The 21,133-nt window shown below is 44.5% G+C and overlaps 1 protein-coding gene across 5 annotated transcripts in view; it reads right to left on the bottom strand.

Moving 5' to 3' along the window:
- The window catches only part of HERC1 (HECT and RLD domain containing E3 ubiquitin protein ligase family member 1), a 341,682-nt gene that overhangs the window by 103,371 nt on the left and 217,178 nt on the right, over window positions 1-21,133 (bottom strand). For 4 of the 5 annotated variants that reach the window (XM_073579381.1, XM_073579385.1, XM_073579382.1 and 1 more), the window contains exons 45-46: window positions 9,590-9,810; window positions 4,699-4,967 (exon numbers count right to left, since the gene is read on the bottom strand). In XM_073579381.1, coding sequence (XP_073435482.1) covers window positions 4,699-4,967; window positions 9,590-9,810 — 490 coding nt within the window. The remainder of the gene's footprint in view (window positions 1-4,698; window positions 4,968-9,589; window positions 9,811-21,133) is intronic. The other variant, XM_073579383.1, reaches the window with a different exon arrangement.

Here is a 21,133-nt window from a genome sequence, read left to right as displayed (position 1 = left end):
CCAGTTTTCTACACCCGGAATGTGTACCGCAGAAAGTACCGACCTTGTGTCTTCCGCCCAGCGGAGGATATGAGCCATTTCTCTCATCGCCTGGGCGCTGCGGGTCCCGCCTTGGTGGTTCACGTATGCCACAGCCGTGGCATTGTCCGACTGTATCCGTATGTGCGAGGCTGCAAGCAAGTGATGAAAGGCTCTCAGTGCCAAGAGAATGGCCCTGATTTCCAGAACATTGATGGGCAATGTCACTTCCCTCGGTGACCACTTGCCCTGTGATGTAGGTGCACCGCCCCCCAGCCTGTCAGGCTTGCATCGGTAGTCAGGATCTTCCATTGTCCTGAGAGGAATGGCTTCCCTCGTGTAAGCGAGGTTGGTTTGAGCCACCAATGCAGGGACCTCCTGGTTGATGACGTCAACCTGAACTCCCTGTCGAGGGAGAAGGGGTTCCTGTCCCAAGATCTGAGTATGGCTAGTTGAAGGACCCTGAGGTGAAACTGGGCAAATGGCACTGCCTCTATTGCTGCTGCCATCCGGCCGAGGACTCTCATGGCAAACCGGAGAGATCGAGGAGGACTGCGAAGGAGTGTGCGAACTCCCAGAAGGATGGCCAATGTCTTGTCCTTGGGAAGGAGCACCAGGCCCCTGGCGGTGTCGAATACCATTCCCAGGAATGTTAGAGTCCGAGTTGGGATGGTCGACGATTTCTGTAGGTTGACTAGCCATCCCAGGCGACTCAGAGTGTCTAGAGTGATTGAGACACTTACCTCGCAGTCTTTGAAAGTGGGAGACTTGACGAGGAGGTCGTCCAGGTACGGGACGACTAGGATGCCTCTTGAGTGCAGGACGTCCATGGTGGCCGCCATGACTTTGGTGAACGTTCTTGGAGCCGTGGCGAGTCCGAACGGAAGGGCGACAAACTGGTAGTGGTTTTGGTTGACCGCGAACCTGAGAAACCTTTGGTGGGCGGGAGCAATTGGTATGTGGAGATACGCATCCTGTATGTCTATGGAGGCGAGGTATTCTCCCTGCTCCATGGATGCAATGATGGACCGGAGGGACTCCATGCGGAAATGACGGACCCGTACGCAATTGTTGAGCTGTTTTAGGTCCAGTATGGGTCGGACGCCGCCTCCTTTCTTGGGGACTACGAACAAATTTGAGTAGAATCCTCGGAATCTCTCGTTCGCGGGAACCGGCACCACAACTCCTGATTGAAGGAGAGAGGAAACCGCTTGGTAGAAAACACGAGCCTTTTCTGGTGGTGTTGGAGGAACAGAAAGGAAGAACCGGTTCGGTGGAACGGAAGTGAACTCTATCTTGTATCCGGAAGACACTATTTCCCTGACCCACCTGTCTTCTGTAATAGGCAGCCAGACTTGCTGAAAGAGTAAAAGTCGGCCACCTACTGGTGGGGTGTCTTCCGGAGGTCTCGAGTCATGATGAAGTGAAGTTCTGAGGTTTTCCTCCCTTGGGTTTCGCTTGGCCTGCTTTCGACTGCCAAGCCCTGTCCGGTCGCTGCTGCGTCCGTGGGTTGTCTCTGCGTGGAGAACGGTTGCGGTTTTGCACTGGCCGCGAAACAGACCAGCCTGAGGAATTCCGAAAGGATCGGAATCGCGTCTGGTTTCTTCGTTTAAACGTGCGTTTCGGTTTTAGTTGAGGGAGAGAGGTACTCTTACCCCCCGTGGCATTGGCTATCATGGTGTCCAACTTTTCGCCGAAAAGTCTTCCAGTAAAATACGGAAGTCGCGTGAGGGACTTTTTTGAGGCCGCATCCGCTTTCCATTATCACAGCCAGAGGATGCGTCGGATCGTGATGGCGTTAGATGCTATTCCCGCTACACCTCTGGCGGAATCCAGGGCTGCATGAATCATGTAGTCTGCTACCACTGCCATCTGGACCGCTTGGTCCGAGAGTTCAGGATTTGAAGCCTGAAGACCCTCCTGTAGTTTTTTGGCCCAAGCCAGGATGGCCTTGGCTGCCCAAACTGAAGCAAATGCAGGGCCCAGAGAGGCACCTGCCGCTTCGAAAATAGAACGAGCCATGCGTTCTACTTGCCGGTCTGCTGCGTCCCTGAGGGTTGAGCTATCCGGCAGAGAGAGTAAAGTCTGCGCTGCTAGCCTAGAAACCGGAGGGTCCACTTCAGGTGGATCTGTCCATTGTTTGGTGTCTTTCTGTGGGAAGGGGTACTTCGCTTCCAAATATTTGCGATTAGCGAATTTTTTGTCAGGCTGCGCAAACTGTTTGGTAAGTATTTTCTCAAACTCATCGTGATTAGGGAAGACCTTAGGTGGTTTTTGAACACTTTCGAAGCAAATCCTATGTTCTGGGACTTCCGGGGGCGACTCTGGAATTTTTAGCACCCGATGAATGGCAGAAATTATGTCCTCAACTAGCGCTGTATTGCTAGGGGGAGAAGGTACCACGGACCTGACCGTTTCATTATCTGAGTCGGAGTCACAAATGCCCTCCGAATCCTGTGCCTCGCTAAGGTGATCCCTGGAGGGTGACCTGGGGCGGGGGTCTTCTGTGATGGGGGATCTCTGTGGTAAATTGCACTGTCTGTCTGTGACAGGAGACTGCCTAGGAGACCTGGAATGACGCTGTCTCTCCCTAGAGGGGGACGACCTTGTGCTATAGTGCGACTTAGGTGATCGAGACCTGTGGGTCCGCTTACGTCTGTGAGAGTCGGAAGCAGCATGTTCCTGAGACAAGCTGTCCGTTTGCTGTGTACCGTCCATAGCCGGGGCCCGACTCTGCAGAGCTTGCAGTAATGTAGCAGTTAGGTTGTCTATGGACTGTGACATAGACTGAGACATCTGAGTTGCCCATTCCGGCGTGGCCTGTGACACTGAAGCGTCAGTAGGGACTCCCTGGGGTTGTGACCCAGAATTCTGGATGCAGTCCCGGCAGTGCGGATACGTGCTGCCACTAGGGAGCGTGGCTTTGCAGGCTGTACAGAATGCATAGAAACATTCCTGCCTGGTTCTCTTCCTTGAGCCCGGCATAGTGCACAGAGGCTGGCTATAAGGGATCGTACAGGGGTGGCTACACAGAGGGAACCCACAGAAAGCCTTATAGGAAGTATAGATTCACAGCTGAGTAATGAGAACCCAGCTGTGAGCTTACCCCACCGGTGTGCCCCTAGGTCCAGCGCCGACAGATCCAAGTTCTGTGCCCCCCGGAGACCGCTGTGATGCTCCTCTCCTGGATCTCATCCAGAAAAAAATGGCCACCGGGGCTCTGAGGAGAGGGAGGAGGGGGCGGAGAGCTGAAAAGGGCGCGCTGGGCTGTGTAAAAACGCGCCCTTTCTGCCTCAATCCGCCCCTTCTATGACACTCCAGCGTGTCATTTTGGTCATCCAGGGGGCGGGGAAAAGGCGGCGGCTTCAGCTAGGCCGAAGCCGCGGCCTAAATTAGAAGCCTGATGCCCAGGAGGGCTCCAGAGCGGCGCGGTAGTCCGGGGGGGGGGGCGGACTTGTACCAGGCCCCCCCAGAATGGTCGACTGGATAGCGGTGGGGGTAGCAGGGGCAGCGGTTTTTGTATGGGGTGCCCCTGAAGCGCTATGGAGCCGCTGCTGTTGCAGAGACAGGGACGCAGAAAAACCCTGTCTCTGCTGTGCCATCCAGTCCGCACCCTCCCCCGGCCCCAACAGAATCCCTCAGCCGGCCTGGGGTCCCTGGAAGCTGCGGAATGCTGCCTGATCTCCGACCCTACCTGAGGCGTCTCAACCTAATACCCCCTGCAGGGGATTAGGGAGTGTGCGTCTGTCACCGTCAGGGGGTCTTCATCCTCGCCTCAACCTCAACCCAGACCCCTTAAAGGGGTTGGGGAGGGAGGGGGGTCTCGACCTCGAACCAGGACCCGAGGGACTGGGGAGGGAGCGACATGGGGAAAAACCACCTCGACCTCAACCGGGTACCCCTGATAGGGGACCGAGGAGGGAGCCATGCCGGGAGTCTCGCTGGAGACCCACTTTTCTTCATCTGTATTTCCGTGAAAAAAAGGAAAAAAACGGAAGAAAAAAGGTGTGCCTCCTTGCGACACTAAGCAAAAACTGGAGAAGGCTGACGCCGTCCAGGGGTGTATACTGCAGAGGAGGAGCCAAAGTTAATCTTTTTCAGATTATGCATAGTGTCGCCTCCTAGTGGACAGCAGCATTTCACCCAAGGTTCTGAGTCCCCCAATTAGGCGACAGAGTAAATAGAGACAGAGACCCTCTTCCAGATTCCAGAGATTTATCACTTATTGGGCTGTTTGCTGTAGTTTCCCTTTAAACATATTCCCTTTAAACATATCAGAAGCATCAAGATCCATATAGGCATCATTCCATCGTTTTTATTGCCTGCGTAGTGAATGGAATAACCGAACATGTGTGTTATCACTTCGTCCAAGTCACAACCTAAAGACATTTGAAATGATAACCCTTTCTATATGGTTATCCCGTAGACTTGCGAGACAGTCAGAGAAGGGATGATTCTTTAAGTTCACAGTGCTGTGGCACTCTGGATAGTAGTCGATGTAGGTAGGAAGGGCACCATACTTTTTATTTAAATATGGAATGTAAATCCTTTCTTTTCGTCTTGAATAAGTGGATTGTTTTAAAACAAATACAAAAATATACAATATAAAAAAAACCCACTTAAGGACGCAGCAGTTTTACATTTCAGATTTTCATCAAATAGTAGCCATAAAAGTCTTACTTGTCTGATGATGCAGCCTTTCGCTTGCTCTTCAGACTCAAATACTTTTCATGGCAGCTGCCACATAACAGATAGTATGGATTCCCACTGCCACATTCTCCTCCAAACCAGCCATCCACATAAGAGCCATTACTACGGTACCCCTGCCGGTTGGCACTGTGCCCGCAGCCAGGATGATACCTCTTCATGTGTTGATTGAAGCTCAGCACGCTAGCCTCACATAGTTCACAGATTACCACCTCTTCTCTCTCGTCGGTTTCACAGACGTGCTGTAAAAGAAACACAACTTTTCTCTAGGTATGAACATTACTGAAAATGGTGGCTACAAGGACAAGCAAGGCCGAAGCAGAGCCAAACACTCAAAGTACTCCATAGTGTTAAGTAAGCAACACTTTCCATATACAACAGATAGGGATAAGATCATCAACAATTAGCATGCAGAGGGTGGCAGAGTACATGGACAGCTGTAGGAAAAAAAACACTAGTCTATATGCCAATTCAAACTTAGAGAAGTACGAGTTAACCCTTTTACTGCCGTTAATGAGTGCGATATATCATAACTTATTATTTTGAATATAGGGGTAAGGGCTTAGATCATGATGAAAATAAAGATCAAAGTCTCAGTTTTCGAATGCTATTAAGAATCTAGCTGCAGCGCAATGGCCGGCGGACAGGATGGAAGGGGGTACAACGTCCTCACTTTCCAGTTCTGTATCAAAATGTTCATACACAAAACTGTCAACAATTTGTATTTAGTAATGACGATGAGCGAATGTGCTGGGATAAAGGGTTATAGGATAAGGTGTTGTCCGACCATGCTCATGTGTTAACAGAGTGTCTTCGGCGTGCTGGAATAATATGTTCGGATCCCTGCGCCTGCAAATCTGGCGGATGTTCAACAGCCGCAACACATACAGGGATGGTCTAACAAACAGGCAATCCCTACATGTGTTGCAACTGTCGAACATTCGCGAGGACCCGAACATACTATCTGAGCACACTGAAGACACTTGGCTAACACACGAGAATACTCAGATAAGACCTTATTCGAGCACGTTCACTCATCACTAGTAGTGACCCATCTTTTCTTATGTGACAGGCTGTTGGGTAAAGAAGGATCGTTATGCTGGATTTTAATATTCCCAATCCTTTGTTGTCATGGGGCATATTCTCCCCCAGAGGTGTGGAGGGGAGGGCTACAAGTGACAGCATGGAAGATCAGCATGCGAGAGTCAACTGCCTCTTATTACAGCAATCCATAGGAGTGAATCAGGATTTTTTTAAAGCACTCCCTTGTCCTCTTATGCAAAAGGACCTCTTGACCCCAACCACACTCCATAAGACAGATGTTGATAGGCAGGAGTTTGGGTCTCGAATTCACATAATTTAGTGAATGTTGTGCATATTGAATTAGACATACATGGTAGATATGAATTCTGCATAATTTAAACTGTCTATGGGAACCTTAAGTGTTACTCCAGCCATAAAGGTATATTATATTATATATATTAAACAAAAAAGATACAGATTCATCCTGCGTTTAGTGCCTTTGTCTGTAATAAAAAATAATGATTCTAAAAATGCTTCTAAGTGCTCCTACACACAACTGTATTTTCGATCTGAATGTTCTCCGATTAAAAAAAAAAAAAAACCTATGGCAAACGGACCAGTGGGGTAGTGCAGATAAACCATTTTTGTTTCCCCGTCCGAATATGCATGTGAAAAAAATAGCAGCATGTATGATTTTTCTCAAAAAATATTGGATGTGAGGAAAAAAATCAGATGCCTTAAAGAGCCATTGTAAAGCATCCTATTTTTATGGATACACTGCAATTCGATAACATAGGAAGCTGTAAATCTGTAAAGGGTCTTGTAAATGATTAATAGCGGTTGCTGCAAAAAACGAACTGCACATGGATAATAAGTGAGAAAAATTCTCCGACTTTTGTGGATGAAAATCGGACCAATTGTTCATATGGTCGTGCGACCATAGCCTTATAGTCATTTTTTTGGGGACTTAATTCGTTAGTTTTTGTCTTTTTTAGCATCATTTTTCTTAGTTTCATTTTGGAAATATCACCAAAAAGGTTTGCACAATGAATTATACTCCAGTACAATAGAAGAGTACAAAGTCTGTCTATGCTCTCTTTCTGGGCAATTTGAAGATGTACTGTGTGAAATTTTAAAGCTTATTGAAATGATGCCCTAGTTTCTATTGTAAAAAAAATGGTGCACAAGTGCAAAAGAGGCAATAAAAATAAAGCAAGTATTTGTCAATATATGCCAATTCATTAACCATTTTTTGGGGCCTACAAAATATACTTTTTAAAAATACAGTAGAGTCTTGTTAAAAATTTTTTTTTTTTTTTTTTTTTTTTTATAGTCCAGAGGCAGCTTCCTATGATGGAGGTGAACACTGACATCATCCATCCTGGTCACTGGAAGAACTATACAGCGGCACAGTTCTCTTCACTAGCCCGACATTGATCAGTCTGATCTGGAAAAGGCAGGAGAGACAGCTACCAGTAAATCACTACTAAAGCTGCACATCCTGACTAGTTGAAAGACCTTCAGGTCATGTCATCAGTTACATGTCTGGAAGGGACTCTAAAATGTGGTAATGTACACAAAGTATGAATGCGTTTTGTGTGTTTGATTGTCGACATAGTCGTGGTGTGCTAATGTAGCAGAGCTGCGGCATGTGTGCTATTGTAGCAGAGCTGCGGCATGTGCGCTATTGTAGCAGAGCTGCGGCATGTGCGCTATTGTAGCAGAGCTGCGGCATGTGCGCTATTGTAGCAGAGCTGCGGCATGTGCGCTATTGTAGCAGAGCTGCGGCATGTGCGCTATTGTAGCAGAGCTGCGGCATGTGCGCTATTGTAGCAGAGCTGCGGCATGTGCGCTATTGTAGCAGAGCTGCGGCATGTGCGCTATTGTAGCAGAGCTGCGGCATGTGCGCTATTGTAGCAGAGCTGCGGCATGTGCGCTATTGTAGCAGAGCTGCGGCATGTGCGCTATTGTAGCAGAGCTGCGGCATGTGCGCTATTGTAGCAGAGCTGCGGCATGTGCGCTATTGTAGCAGAGCTGCGGCATGTGCGCTATTGTAGCAGAGCTGCGGCATGTGCGCTATTGTAGCAGAGCTGCGGCATGTGCGCTATTGTAGCAGAGCTGCGGCATGTGCGCTATTGTAGCAGAGCTGCGGCATGTGCGCTATTGTAGCAGAGCTGCGGCATGTGCGCTATTGTAGCAGAGCTGCGGCATGTGCGCTATTGTAGCAGAGCTGCAGCATGTGCGCTATTGTAGCAGGGCTGCAGCATGTGCGCTATTGTAGCAGAGCTGCAGCATGTGTGCTATTGTAGCAGAGCTGCAGCATGTGTGCTATTGTAGCAGAACTGCAGCATGTGTGCTAATGTAGCAGAGCTGCAGCATTAATACACCTTTAGTGATGTGAAGGTCATAGTAAGCTGAAGGGGTGTGTGTGTGTGTGTGTGTGTGTGTGTGTGTGTGTGTGTGTGTATGTGTATGTGTAGAGTAGATGTGGCCGAGCTGTCTTTATGTCTATATAGCAGAGGGCTGTGTTTGTACAGTATATACTAGAGGTGTGTGTAGTGTGTAGCAGAACTGTGTTTGTGCATGTAATAGAGCTGTGTGGGTGTGTATGTATGTAATAGAGCTGAAGCGGAGCTGTTTGTGTATACACAGTAGAACTGAGTGTGCATGTACCGTGCATCTTATAGTAAAGTGTGTCCTAACAAAAAATGCAAATAATTAATTGACTGAGGTGCAGAGAAGCATTTTCACAAGACACCAACAAACTGGAGGAAGTTCAGAAAAGCGCGACCAGAATGGTGACCTGTCTGCAAACCCTGTCTTATGAAGAACGGTTACAGGATATGGGAATGTTTAGCTTGCAGAAGAGAAGACTGAGAGGAGACTTAATAACTGTCTACAAATATCTCAAGGGCTGTCACATTGTAGAAGGATCATCTTTATTCTCATTTGCGCAAGGAAAGACTAGAAGCAATGGGATGAAACTGAATGGGAGGAGACGCATATTAGAAAAAACTTTTTGACAGTGAGGGTGATCAATGAGTGGAACAGGCTGCCACGAGAGGTGGTGAGTTCTCCTTCAATAGAAGTCTTCAAACAGAGGCTGAACAGACATCTGTCTGGGATGATTTAGCGAATCCTGCTTTGAGCAGGGGGCAGGACCAGATGGCCCAGGAGGTCCCGTCCAACTCTACAATTCTATGATTATGGAACTGGGGGGATAAATACATATATATTTTTTTTTTTATATATAATACAGATGTTATTTGTGCATGTCAAATGTAAAAAAAAAAAGTCTATGAAACCCCTGACAGTAAAAGGGTTAAAAGACCATTATATAATGGATCACTTAAATCCAGTAAAAGTAGAGAGTGAACTTTGATCATTTCATGTGCTGTAAGTTACAGCTCTACATTGCTTTTTTTTATAGCATGTAATTCAATAAGGTGTACCATTTTTATATAAAACAGAAGCTGCTAAAGTTGTCCACCATCTGCTCAGCACGGAGGAGCTAATAAGGGAGCTTTAAAAAAAAAAAAAAAAAAAAAAAAAAAAGATAAATCATAATCATCTTTCACTGATGAAAAGCTAAGTTAAGAGAGTTACTAGGTCATATCGAATTAGGAGAGACCCCCCTCCCCCTAAATTGGAAAACATCCACTAGAAATGACAGGCAGCTTGTTTAGTTACCAGTCACCACTAGGAAATACTTCTAATTACAATCTTAGATGCTGTAGCTGGAAGCTGCATGCATCAATGCTCTTGATCTCATGCTGGGGTAAAAAGCAAGGGGAGAGGAATTAGAGCAGAGATGAGAGCAGCTCCAGCTGCCGTCACACACCCAAGTTGGCCAATCCAGTACCTCTGGGATCCACATTCCCAGAATATCATTGTCGCTTGCAAGGTCTTGTCCAAACATTGCCTCCATGGCTTCCTCATCGAGATCAATTTCTAGTTCCTCATCCAGATTGAGGTCATACAGTGCTCCAGGTTCCTGCTGCAAAGATACGCCATCTCGTCGACCCTGGTTGCGGTGAGCCTGAACAGTACGGTACAATCCAGCTGCCAAAGAGAGGAAGAAAGATCACTTCATCTAATGATTAGTGTAATATTGCAATCAGTGTGACGCTAAGTCTGTAATAGAAAACTGCAAACATCAATCTCAAATTAATTTGTTGGGGCAGACATAAGATATCCCATCAGTAAAGTTACAGTCATTGTTTCCCCAGTACTACTGTTCACAGGCCACAGATGGCATTCAGGTAAATATTAAAATAATATATTATTTGGCCTTAGTGCACTTTTAAGAGTCAAAAGTATACCTTAGAAGTTTAGATGGGCTGCTGGGAGGTGCAGCACGAAGAGGGTTGTAATTTATCCTGGGCAAACTATGACGCCCGCAAGCCTCTCCTCATACAGTTACCTAGGTATGACTACCTACTTTTTCTGGAAAGTCCATAAAGTTTGGCTAGAGGTAACTGGAGGTACCCGTTAGGATTTCTACATGAGTGGTTTCACTGTTGTCTACTAGTTAGAATTCCAAATTACTAAGCAAAACACATAACCTACAGGTAGCTACTAGTGATGAGCGAACATGCTCAGATAAGGCGTTATAACAGAAGGCATTATCAGACCATGCTCAGGTGCTAACTGAATGTCTTCAGCGGGCTCGAAAAATATGTTCGAGTCCCCGCGTCTGCATGTATCGTGGGTCTTAAACAGCCATAATACATGCAGGGACTGCCTGTTTGTTAGGCAATTCCTGCATGTGTTGCGGATGTCGAATAGTCGCGAGACATTGCAACTGTGGGGACTCAAACATTTTTTGAGCACGCTGAAGTCACTCATTTCGCACACAGACAGAAGCAGGTGCATAGGTGACAATATACAGAAGGTACTGATCTGTGTTGCTGTGAATCAAGCACTACAATGAGATAAAACAGTTGCCTGCAGCTGCATCTGCCCGTCTCTCACTGAGCTGAGTAGTCCTAACTCCTTCTCTACTCACAGTTTTAAACAGTAACATCCGTTTTAATTTTTATTTAAAAAATAAACAGTACACTTTGTAAAGCATCTTAACAAAGAACAGCACTCTTAAAATTCTTAATTCACAGGTGAAATCTGTATTAGGTGAAAACAGATTTCCCCCTTAGATAAGAGATGGCAGTTGGTACCAGTAAGATTCAATGCAGACAGTGCTTTGCTTCTAGCGCCTTCCCTCCTTCACTACAGAGAGGATTGACCGTTACTCTAGATTAAATTCTCTCTAAGTAATTTAAGAATCTGTCTTCACTGAATACAGATTTTACCTGTGAACTGAGAATGAAAAATGAGTCCAGGAGGAGAAATAAGCAGATTTCTCTGATGAGACCTATTACAAAGTTCCTTATTTTCCCATGTACTATTGATTTCTAAAATAAAAAATTAAAACAATAGTTACACTTTAAATATGCAACCTATCATCACACTTTGCTTGCTGTCCATCTAGCTTTGACCAAGAAGGATTGGAGTTATTTTTTCCCTCCCTCAGGAGATAATGTTTAGTTTAAAAGGCAAAGGGGAGGTGGAAAAGAGGCTGTACGTGGAGAAAGAATTAATCTACACTACCGTTCCAAAGTTTGGGGTCACCCAGATAATTTTCTGTTTTCCATGAAAACTCGTACTTTTAGTAATCAAATGAGTTGCCAAAAGAATTTAAAATCTAGTCCAGACATTGACAAGGTTCGAAAAAAAGATTTTAATTTGAAATAATAATTTTCTCCTTCAAACTTTGCTTTCGTCAAAGGATGCTCCCTTTGTAGCAATTCCAGCATTGCAGACCTTTGGCATTCTAGCAGTTAATTTGCTGAGGTAATCTGAAGAAATTTCACCCCATGTTTCCAGAAGCCCCTCCCACAAGTTGGTTTGGCTTGATGGGCACTTTTTGCATACCAGACGGTCAAGCTGCTCCCACAACAGCTCAATGGGTTTGAGATCTGGTGACTGCGCTGGCCACTCCATTACAGATAGAATACAGCTGCCTGCTTCTTCCCCAAATAGTTCTTGCATAACTTGGAGGTGTGCTTTGGGTCTTTGTCCTGTTGTAGGATGAAATTGGCTCCAATCAAGCGCTGTCCACAGGGAATGACATGGCGTTGCAACATGGAGTGATAGCCTTCCTTATTCAAAATCCCTTTTACCTTGTACAAATCTCCCACTTTACCAGCACCAAAGCAACCCCAGACCATCACTTTACCTCCACCATGCTTGACAGATGGCGTCAGGTACTCTTCCAGCATCTTTTCCGTTGTTCTGCGTCTCATATATGTTCTTCTGTGTGATCTAAACACCTCAAACTTGGATTCATCTGTCCATAACACTTTTTTCCAGTCTTCCTTTCTCCAATGTCTGTGTTCTTTTGCCCATATTAATCTTTTCCTTTTATGAGCCAGTCTCAGATATGACTTTTTCTTTGCCACTCTGCCCTGAAGGCCAGCATCCCGGAGTCGCCTCTTCACTGTAAATGTTGACACTGGCGTTTTGCGTGTACTACTTAATGAAGCTGCAAGTTGAGGACCTGTGAGGTGTCGATTTCTTAAACTACAGACTCTAATGTACTTGTCTTGTTGCTCAGTTGTGCAGCAAGACCTCCCACTTCTCTTTACACTCTGGTTAGAGCCCGTTTGTGCTCTCCTCTGAAGGGAGTAGTATACACCGTTGTAGGAAACCTTCAGTTTCTTGGCAATTTCTCACATGGAATAGCCTTCAATTTTAAGAACAAGAATAGACTGCCGAGTTTCACATGAAAGTCCTTTTTTTCTGGCCATTTTAACCCCTTCACGCCCAAGGGTGGTTTGCACGTTCATGACCGGGCCAATTTTTACAATTCTGACCACTGTACCTTTATGAGGTCATAACTCTGGAACGCTTCCATGGATCCCGGTGATTCTGACATTGTTTTCTCGTGACATATTGTACTTCATGTTAGTGGTAAAATTTCATTCAAATAACTTGCGTTTATTTGTGAGAAAAACGGAAATTTGGCGAAAATTTTGAAAATTTCGCAATTTTCCAACTTTGAATTTTTATGCCCTTAAATCACAGAGATACGGCACACAAAAAACTTGATAACTAACATTTCCCACATGTTTACTTTACATCAGCACAATTTTGGAACCAAAATTTTTTTTTGTTAGTAAGTTATAAGGGTTAAAAGTTGACCAGCGATTTCTCATTTTTACAACACCATTTTATTTTTAGGACCACATCACATTTGAAGCCACTTTGAGGGGTCTATATGATAGAAAATACCCAAAAGTGACACCATTCTAAAAACTGCACCCCTTAAAGTGCTCAAAACCACATTAAAGAAGTTTATTAACCCTTTAGGTGCGTCACAGGAATTTTTTTGAATATTTTTAAAAAAAAATGAACATCTAACTTTTTTTCATAAAAAAAATACTTCAGGTTCAATTTTTTTTATTTTACCAAGGGTAACAGGAGAAATTGGACTGCAAAAGTTATTGTGCAATTTGTCCTGAGTACGCAGATACCTGATATGTGGGGGGGAACCACTGTTTCGGTTCATGGCAGAGCTCAGAATGGAAGGAGCGCCGTTTGACTTTTTCAATGCAAAATTGGCTGGAATTCAGATCGGACGCCATGTCGCATTTGGAGAGCCCCTGATGTACCTAAACAGTGGAAACCCCCTACAAGTGACCCCATTTTGGAAACTAGACCCCCCAAGGAACTTATCTAGATATGTGGTGAGAACTTTGAACCCACAAGGGCTTTACAGAAGTTTATAACGTACAGCGGTACAATTAAAAAATCATATTTTTTCCACAAAAATGATCTTTTCACCCCAATTTTTATTTTCCCAAGGGTAACAGGACCCTAAAAGTTATTGTGCAATTTGTCCTGAGTACGCCGATACCCCACATGTGGGGGTAAACCACTATTTGGGCGCATGGCAGAGCTCGGAAGGGAAGCAGCGCCATTTGATGTTTTTGGCTGGAATTGAGATCGGACACCATGTCGCGTTTGGAAAACCCCTGATGTACCAAAACAGTGGAAACCCCCCACAAATGACACCATTTTGGAAACTAGACCCCCTAAGGAACTTATCTAGATGTGTGGTGAGCACTTTGACACCCCCAGTGCTTCACAGAAGGTTATAATGCCCGGGCGTGAAAATAAAAAATTTGTATTTTTTCCACAAACATGATCTTTTAGTCACCATTTTTTTATTTTCCCAAGGGTACCAGGAGAAATTGGACCCCAAAAGTTGTTGTCCAATTTGTCCTGAGTACGCTGACACCCCATATGTGGGAGAAAACGACTGTATGGGCACACGTCGGGGCTCGGAAGGGAAGTAGTGACGTTTTGGAATGCAGACTTTGATGGAATGGTCTGCGGGTGTCATGTTGCCTTTGGAGAGCCCCTAATGTACCTAAACAGTGGAAACCCCCCACAAATGACCCCATTTTGAAAACTAGACCCACTAAGGAACTTATCTAGATGTGAGGTGAGCACTTTGAACCCCCAAGGGCTTCACAGAAGTTTATAATGCCAGGGCATGAAAATAAAAAAATCGTATTTTTTCCAGAAACATGATCAATTAGTCCCCAATTTTTTCATTTTCCCAAGGGTAACAGGAGAAATTGGACCCCCAAAAGTTGTTGTCCAATTTGGCCTGAGTACGCTGACACCCCATATGTGGGAGAAAACTACTGTATGGACACACGTCGGGGCTCGGAAGGGAAGCAGTGACGTTTTGGAATGCAGACTTTGATGGAATGGTCTGCGGGTGTCATGTGCGTTTGGAGAGCCCCTGATGTACCTAAACTATTGAAACTCCCCACAAGTGACCCCATTTTGGACACTAGACCCCCCACTGAACTTATCTAGATGTGTGGTGAGCACTTTGAACCCCCAAGTGCTTCACAGAAGTTTATAACACTCGGACGTGAAAATAAAAAAATCATTTTTTTCCACAAAAATGATATTTTTGCCCCCAATTTTTTATTTTCCTAAGGGTAACAGGAGAAATTGGACCCCAAAAATTGTTTTGCAATTTGTCCTGAGTAGGCTGATACCCTACATGTGGGGGTAAAACACTGTTTGGGCGCATGGCAGAGCTTGGAAGGGAAGGAGCACCATTTGACTTTTTCAACTCAGAATTGGCTGGAATTGAGATCAGACGCCATGTTGCATTTGGAGAGCCCCTGATGTGCCCAAACAGTGGAAACCCCCCAATTATAACTCCAACCCTAACCCCAACACACCCGTAACCCTAACCCTAACCCTAATGGGAAAATGGAGATAAATACTTTTTTTTAAATTTTATTATTTTTCCCTAACTAAGGCTAGTTTCACATTAGCGTTTTTTTGCGCAGCGCATCGTGCGCACAAAAAACGCAAAGAAAAACGCAAAACAAACGCGCGTTTTTTAACTTCATGCGCACGCTGATGCGTCAAAAAACGCAGCGTTGCTTGCGTTTTACATGCGTTTTTGCATGCGTTTGCGTTTTTTTATGCACATGCGTTTTTAGGTGTGACATTTTTTCCATTGTCTAGAGAACATTCTAGACTTGTTTCACTCAAAAACGCATGCGCAAAAAAACGCAACCGTGCGCAAGACCATGCGCACGCATGCGTTCCCATAGACTTCAATGTGTTGTTTTTGCTCATTCCGTGCGCAAGCGTGCGCATGCGTTTTTTTGCCGAGACAGGGCGCACCAAAAAATGCAACATGTTGCGTCTGGCGCGCCTGGCGCAAAAGACAAAAAAACGCATGCGCACGAAAACGCAAGTGTGCGCAAGACCATGCGCACGTCATGTTAAACATAGGTGCGCAGTGCGCATGCGCACGTGTGCGCACGATGCGCTGCGCACAAAAGCGCAAATGTGAAACCAGCCTAAGGGGGTGATATTGGGGGGTTTGATTTACTATTTATGGCGGTTTTTATATTTGGCAGCTGTCGCACGCTAAAAGACGCTTTTTATTGTAAAAATAGTTTTTGCATCACCACATATTGAGAGCTATAATTTTTCCGTATTTTGACCCACCGAGTCATGTGAGGTCTTATTTTTTGCGGGACGAGTTGACGTTTTTATTGGTAACATTTTCGGGCACGAGACATTTTTTGATCGCTTTTTATTCCGATTTTTGGGACGCAGAATGAACAAAAACCAGCGTTTCATGAATTTCTTTTGGGGAGGTGCGTTTACACCGTTCCGCGTGCGGTAAAATTGATAAAGCGGTTTTATTCTTCGGGTCAGTACGGTTACAGCGATACCTCATTTAGGTCGTTTTTTTATGTTTTTGTCGGTTTTATGTAATGAAAACTATTTTATATAAAAAATAATTATTTTTGCATCGCTTTATTCTGCGAGCTATAACTTTTTTATTTTTTCGCTGATGATGCTGTGTGGCAGCTCGTTTTTTGCGGGACAAGATGACGTTTTCAGCGGTACCATGGATATTTATATGCGTCTTTTTGATCGCGCGTTATTACACTTTTTGTTTGGCGGTATGATAATAAATCATTATTTTTTGCTTCGTTCTTTATTTTTATTTTTTAAGGGGTTCGCTAAAGGGGTTAACTAATGGGACAGTTTTATAGGGCGGGTCATTACGGACGCGGCGATACCTAATATGTGTACTTTTATTGTTTTTTTTTTTTATTATTATTTCCAAAAAATGGATTTATTGGGGGAATATTTTTTTTTTTTCTAATTTGGCGATTTTTTTTTAAATTATTTTAACAGTTTTTTTTATTTTTTTTTTTTACTTTATTAAATAGTCCCAGGTTGGACATCACTGTCCTGTGACAGATCGCTGATCTGTCACATCACAGATCACTGTGACAGATCAGCGATCTGACACAGGCACTGCAGAAGGCTTCCTCATGCCTGCGCTTTGCAGGCACTGAGGAAGCCAGCTTCCTCAGGCCCCCGTCGCCATCTTGGATTCGGGGGCCTGGAGGAAAGGAGCCCCCCGCAGCAGCGCTGCACATTGCGCTGCCGTGGGGGGCTCAGGGAAGCACGGAGGGAGCCCCCTCCCTGCCGATGCTTCCCTTTAACCCCCGGTACACCGCGATCATGTTTGATCGCGGTGTGCAAGGGGTTAACGTGTCAGGGGCGGTCCGTGACCGGGTGTCAGCTGTGCCGGGTGTCAGCTGTGATAATCAGCTGACACCTGGCCGCGATCAGCGGCGCTCACCACGTGGGCGCCGCTGATCGCGCCGACGTACTATCCCGTCCATGGGCATAGGGGCCCAGGTCCCATGGACGGGATAGTACGTCGGATGGCAGAAAGGGGTTAAGAGTTTAATGGAACCAAACAAATGTAATGCTCCAGATTCTCAACTAGCTCAAAGAAAGGTCAGGTTTATAGCTTCTCTAATCAGCCAAACTGTTTTCAGCTGTGCTAACATACTTGCCCAAGGGTTTTCAAGGGTATTCTAATCATTCATTAGCCTTCTTACACAGTTAGCAAGAACAAAGTACCATAACACTACTGGAGTGATGGTTGTTGGAAATGGGCCTCTATAAACCTATGAAGATATTACATTACAAACCAGACGTTTGCAGCTCGAATAGTCATTTACCACATTAAACAATGTATAGAGCGTATTTCTGAATCATTTAATGTTCGCTTCATTGGAAAAAACTGCTTTTCTTTCAAAAATAAGAAATTTCAAAGTGACCCTAAACTTTTGAACGCTAGTGTACCTTATCAGAGAAATTAACGTTCCAAAACTGCTTCTACTATTTATGCAAAGACCGGATTATACACGGTCCTCAATTACATACTAGATTTCAAAGGGACATACTTATTAATATTAACAATTTTATGAAAATAAACCTTGAAGTACAATTGTACACATGAAAATAAGCAACTTTGAAATATATTTCAGCAGAGAAATTAGCTTCTCTCTCAACCAGAACGGATCTTTCATTCTCAAGTGGTAAAAACTCAATTCAGTGAGGACAAGATTTTTACATTATTGAGATAGGAGATGACAGTTGGTACTGATAAGACTCTATGGGGAGGTGGGAAGAGTTAAAAGCAGAGCTCCCCCCTCCACTAAGTGTGCATAGAAACTAATCAGTAGCAACGATGATCTCCCATTTCTGTAATTTAACAGTCTGTCTTCATCGAATACAAATTTTACCTGTGAATTGAGAATTTTGAAAATGACTGATCAATTCTGGTGGAGAAAGAAGCAGATTTCTCTGATAAGATATATTACAAAGTTTAATACATTCATGTGTACTACTGATTTATGAAATAAAAATATAAAATGATGGTTACGCTTTAACCCCTTTACTCCCAAGGGTGGTTTGCATGTTAATGCCTGGGCCAATTTTTACAATTCTGACCACTGTCCCTTTATGTGGTAATAACTTCGGAACGCTTCCATGGATCCCGGTGATCCTGACACTGTTTTCTAATGACATATTGTACTTCATGTTAGTGGTAAAATTTCATTCATATAACTTGCGTCTATTTGTGAAAAAAACGGAAATTTGGCGAAAATTTCGCAATTTTCCATCTTTGAATTTTTATCCCCTTAAATCACAGAGATACGGCACACAAAAAAACATAATAAGTAACATTTCCCACGTTTACTTTACATCAGCACAATTTTGGAACCAAAATTTTTTTTGTTAGGAAGTAATAAGGGTTAAGAGCTGACCAGCGATTTCTCATTTTTACAACACCATTTTATTTTTAGGGACCACATCACATTTGAAGTCAGTTTGAGGGGTCTATATGATAGAAAATACCCAAAAGTGACACCATTGTAAAAACTGCACCCCTCAAGGTGCTCAAAACCACATTCAAGAAGTTTATTAACCCTTCAGGTGCTTCAAAGGAATTTTTTGAATGTTTAAAAAAATGAACATTTAACTTCTTTTCACAAAAAAAATTACTTCAGGTGCATTTTTTATTTTACCAAGGGTAACAGGAGAAATTGGACTGCAAAAGTTATTGTGCAGTTTGTCCTGAGTACGCTGATAACCGATATGTGGGGGTGGACCACTGTTACGGCGCATGGAAGAACTCGGAAGGGAACGAGCGCCGTTTGACTTTTTCAACACAAAATTGGCTGGAATTGAGATCGGGTTTGGAGAGCCCCTGATGTGCCTAAACAGTGGAAACTCCCCACAAATGACCCCATTTTGGAAACTAGATCCCCAAGGAACTTATCTAGATGTGTGGTGAGAACTTTGAACCCTCAAGGGCTTCACAGAAGTTTATAACGTACAGCCATACAATTAAAAAGTCATTTTTTTCGACAAAAATGATCTTTTCACCCCCAATTTTTAATTCCCAAGGGAATCAGGACACCAAAAGTTATTGTGCAATTTGTCCTGAGTACGCTGATACCCCATATGTGGGGGTAAACCACTATTTGGGCGCATGGCAGAGTTCAGAAGGGAAGTGGCGCCATTTGACTTTTTTGGTTGGAGTTGAGATCAGACGCCATGTTGCGTTTGGAGAGCCCCTGATGTGCCCAAACAGTGGAAACCCCCCCAATTCTAACTCCAACCCTAACCCCAACACACCCCTAACCCTAATCTCAGCCCTAATCCTAGCCCTAACCCTTACCCTAGCCCCAACCCTAACTGGAAAATGGAAATAAATACATTTTTTTTCAATTTCATTATTTTTCACTAAGGGGGTGATAAAGGGGGGTTTGATTTACTATTTATGGCAAGTTTTTATGTTTGGCAGCTGTCATACACTAAAAGATGCTTTTTATTGTAAAAACAGTTCTTGCATCACCACATTTTGAGAGCTATGCGAGTCATGTGAGGTCTTATTTTTTGCGGGATGAGTTGACGTTTTTATTGGTACTATTTTCGGGCACGTGACATTTTTTGATCGCTTTTTATTCCGATGTTTGGGGCACAGAATGAACAAAAACCAGCATTTCATGAATTTGGTTTTTTTTGGGGGGGGGGGGCGTTTACAACGTTCTGCGTGTGGTAAAATTGATAAAGCGGTGTTATTCTTCGGGTCAGTACGATTACAGCGATACCTCATTTATGTCTTTTTTTATGTTTTGGCACTTTTATACAATAAAACCAATTTTATATAAAAAATAATTATTTTGCATCGCTTTATTCTGTGAGCTATAACTTATTTTTTCGCTGATGACGCTGTGTGGCGGCTCGTTTTTTGCGGGACAAGATGACGTTTTCAGCGGTACCATGGTTATTTATATACATCTTTTTGATTGCGCGTTATTGCACTTTTTGTTCGGCAGTATGATGATAAAGCATTGTTTTTTGCTTTGTTTTTTTTTTTTTTTGAAGGGGTTCACTAAAGGGATTAAATAGTGGGACAGTTTTATAGGGCGGGTCGTTACGGACGCAGTGATACTAAATATGGGTACTTTTTTTTTTCTAGTAAAAAAAAGAATTTAGTAGGGAATATTTTTTTTAATTTACCACATTTACTCGTGTATAAGCCAACCTGTGTATAAGCCGACCCCGCTAATTTTGTCACAAAAATCTGGGAGAACTTGTTGACTTGCGTATAAGCCTAGGGTGCACAGTGAGTGACCCCAGTTTTGCTGTACAGTGAGTGGCCCCAGATAATGCTGCACAGTGTGTGGCCCCAGATAATGCTGCAGTGTGGCCCCAGATAATGCTGCACAGTGTGTGGCCCCAGATAATGCTGCACAGTGTGTGGCCCCAGATAATGCTGCACAGTGTGTGGCCCCAGATAATGCTGCACAGTGTGTGGCCCCAGATAATGCTGCACAGTGTGTGGCCCCAGATAATGCTGCACAGTGTGTGGCCCCAGATAATGCTGCACAGTGAGAGGCCCCAGATAATGCTGCACAGTGTGTGGTCCAAGATAATACTGCACAGTGAGTGGCCCAAGATAATGCTGCACAGTGAGTGGCCCCAGATAATGCTGCACAGTGTGTGGCCCCAGATAATGCTGCACAGTGTGTGGCCCCAGATAATGCTGCACAGTGTGTGGCCCCAGATAATGCTGCACAGTGTGTGGCCCCAGATAATGCTGCACAGTGTGTGGCCCCAGATAATGCTGCACAGTGTGTGGCCCCAGATAATGCTGCACAGTGTGTGGCCCCAGATAATGCTGCACAGTGTGGGGCCCCAGATAATGCTGCACAGTGTGTGGCCCCAGATAATGCTGCACAGTGTGTGGCCCCAGATAATGCTGAACAGTGTGTGGCCCCAGATAATGCTGCACAGTGTGTGGCCCCAGATAATGCTGCACAGTGAGAGGCCCCAGATAATGCTGCACAGTGTGTGGTCCAAGATAATACTGCACAGTGAGTGGCCCAAGATAATGCTGCACAGTGAGTGGCCCCAGATAATGCTGCACAGTGTGTGGTCCCAGATAATACTGCAC

This window comes from Dendrobates tinctorius, unplaced genomic scaffold, assembly GCF_039654945.1.
Source record: "Dendrobates tinctorius isolate UK_male_01 unplaced genomic scaffold, ASM3965494v1 ptg000062l, whole genome shotgun sequence".
Lineage (NCBI taxonomy): Eukaryota > Metazoa > Chordata > Amphibia > Anura > Dendrobatidae > Dendrobates > Dendrobates tinctorius.
This window is presented reverse-complemented; position numbering and strand designations above follow the sequence as displayed.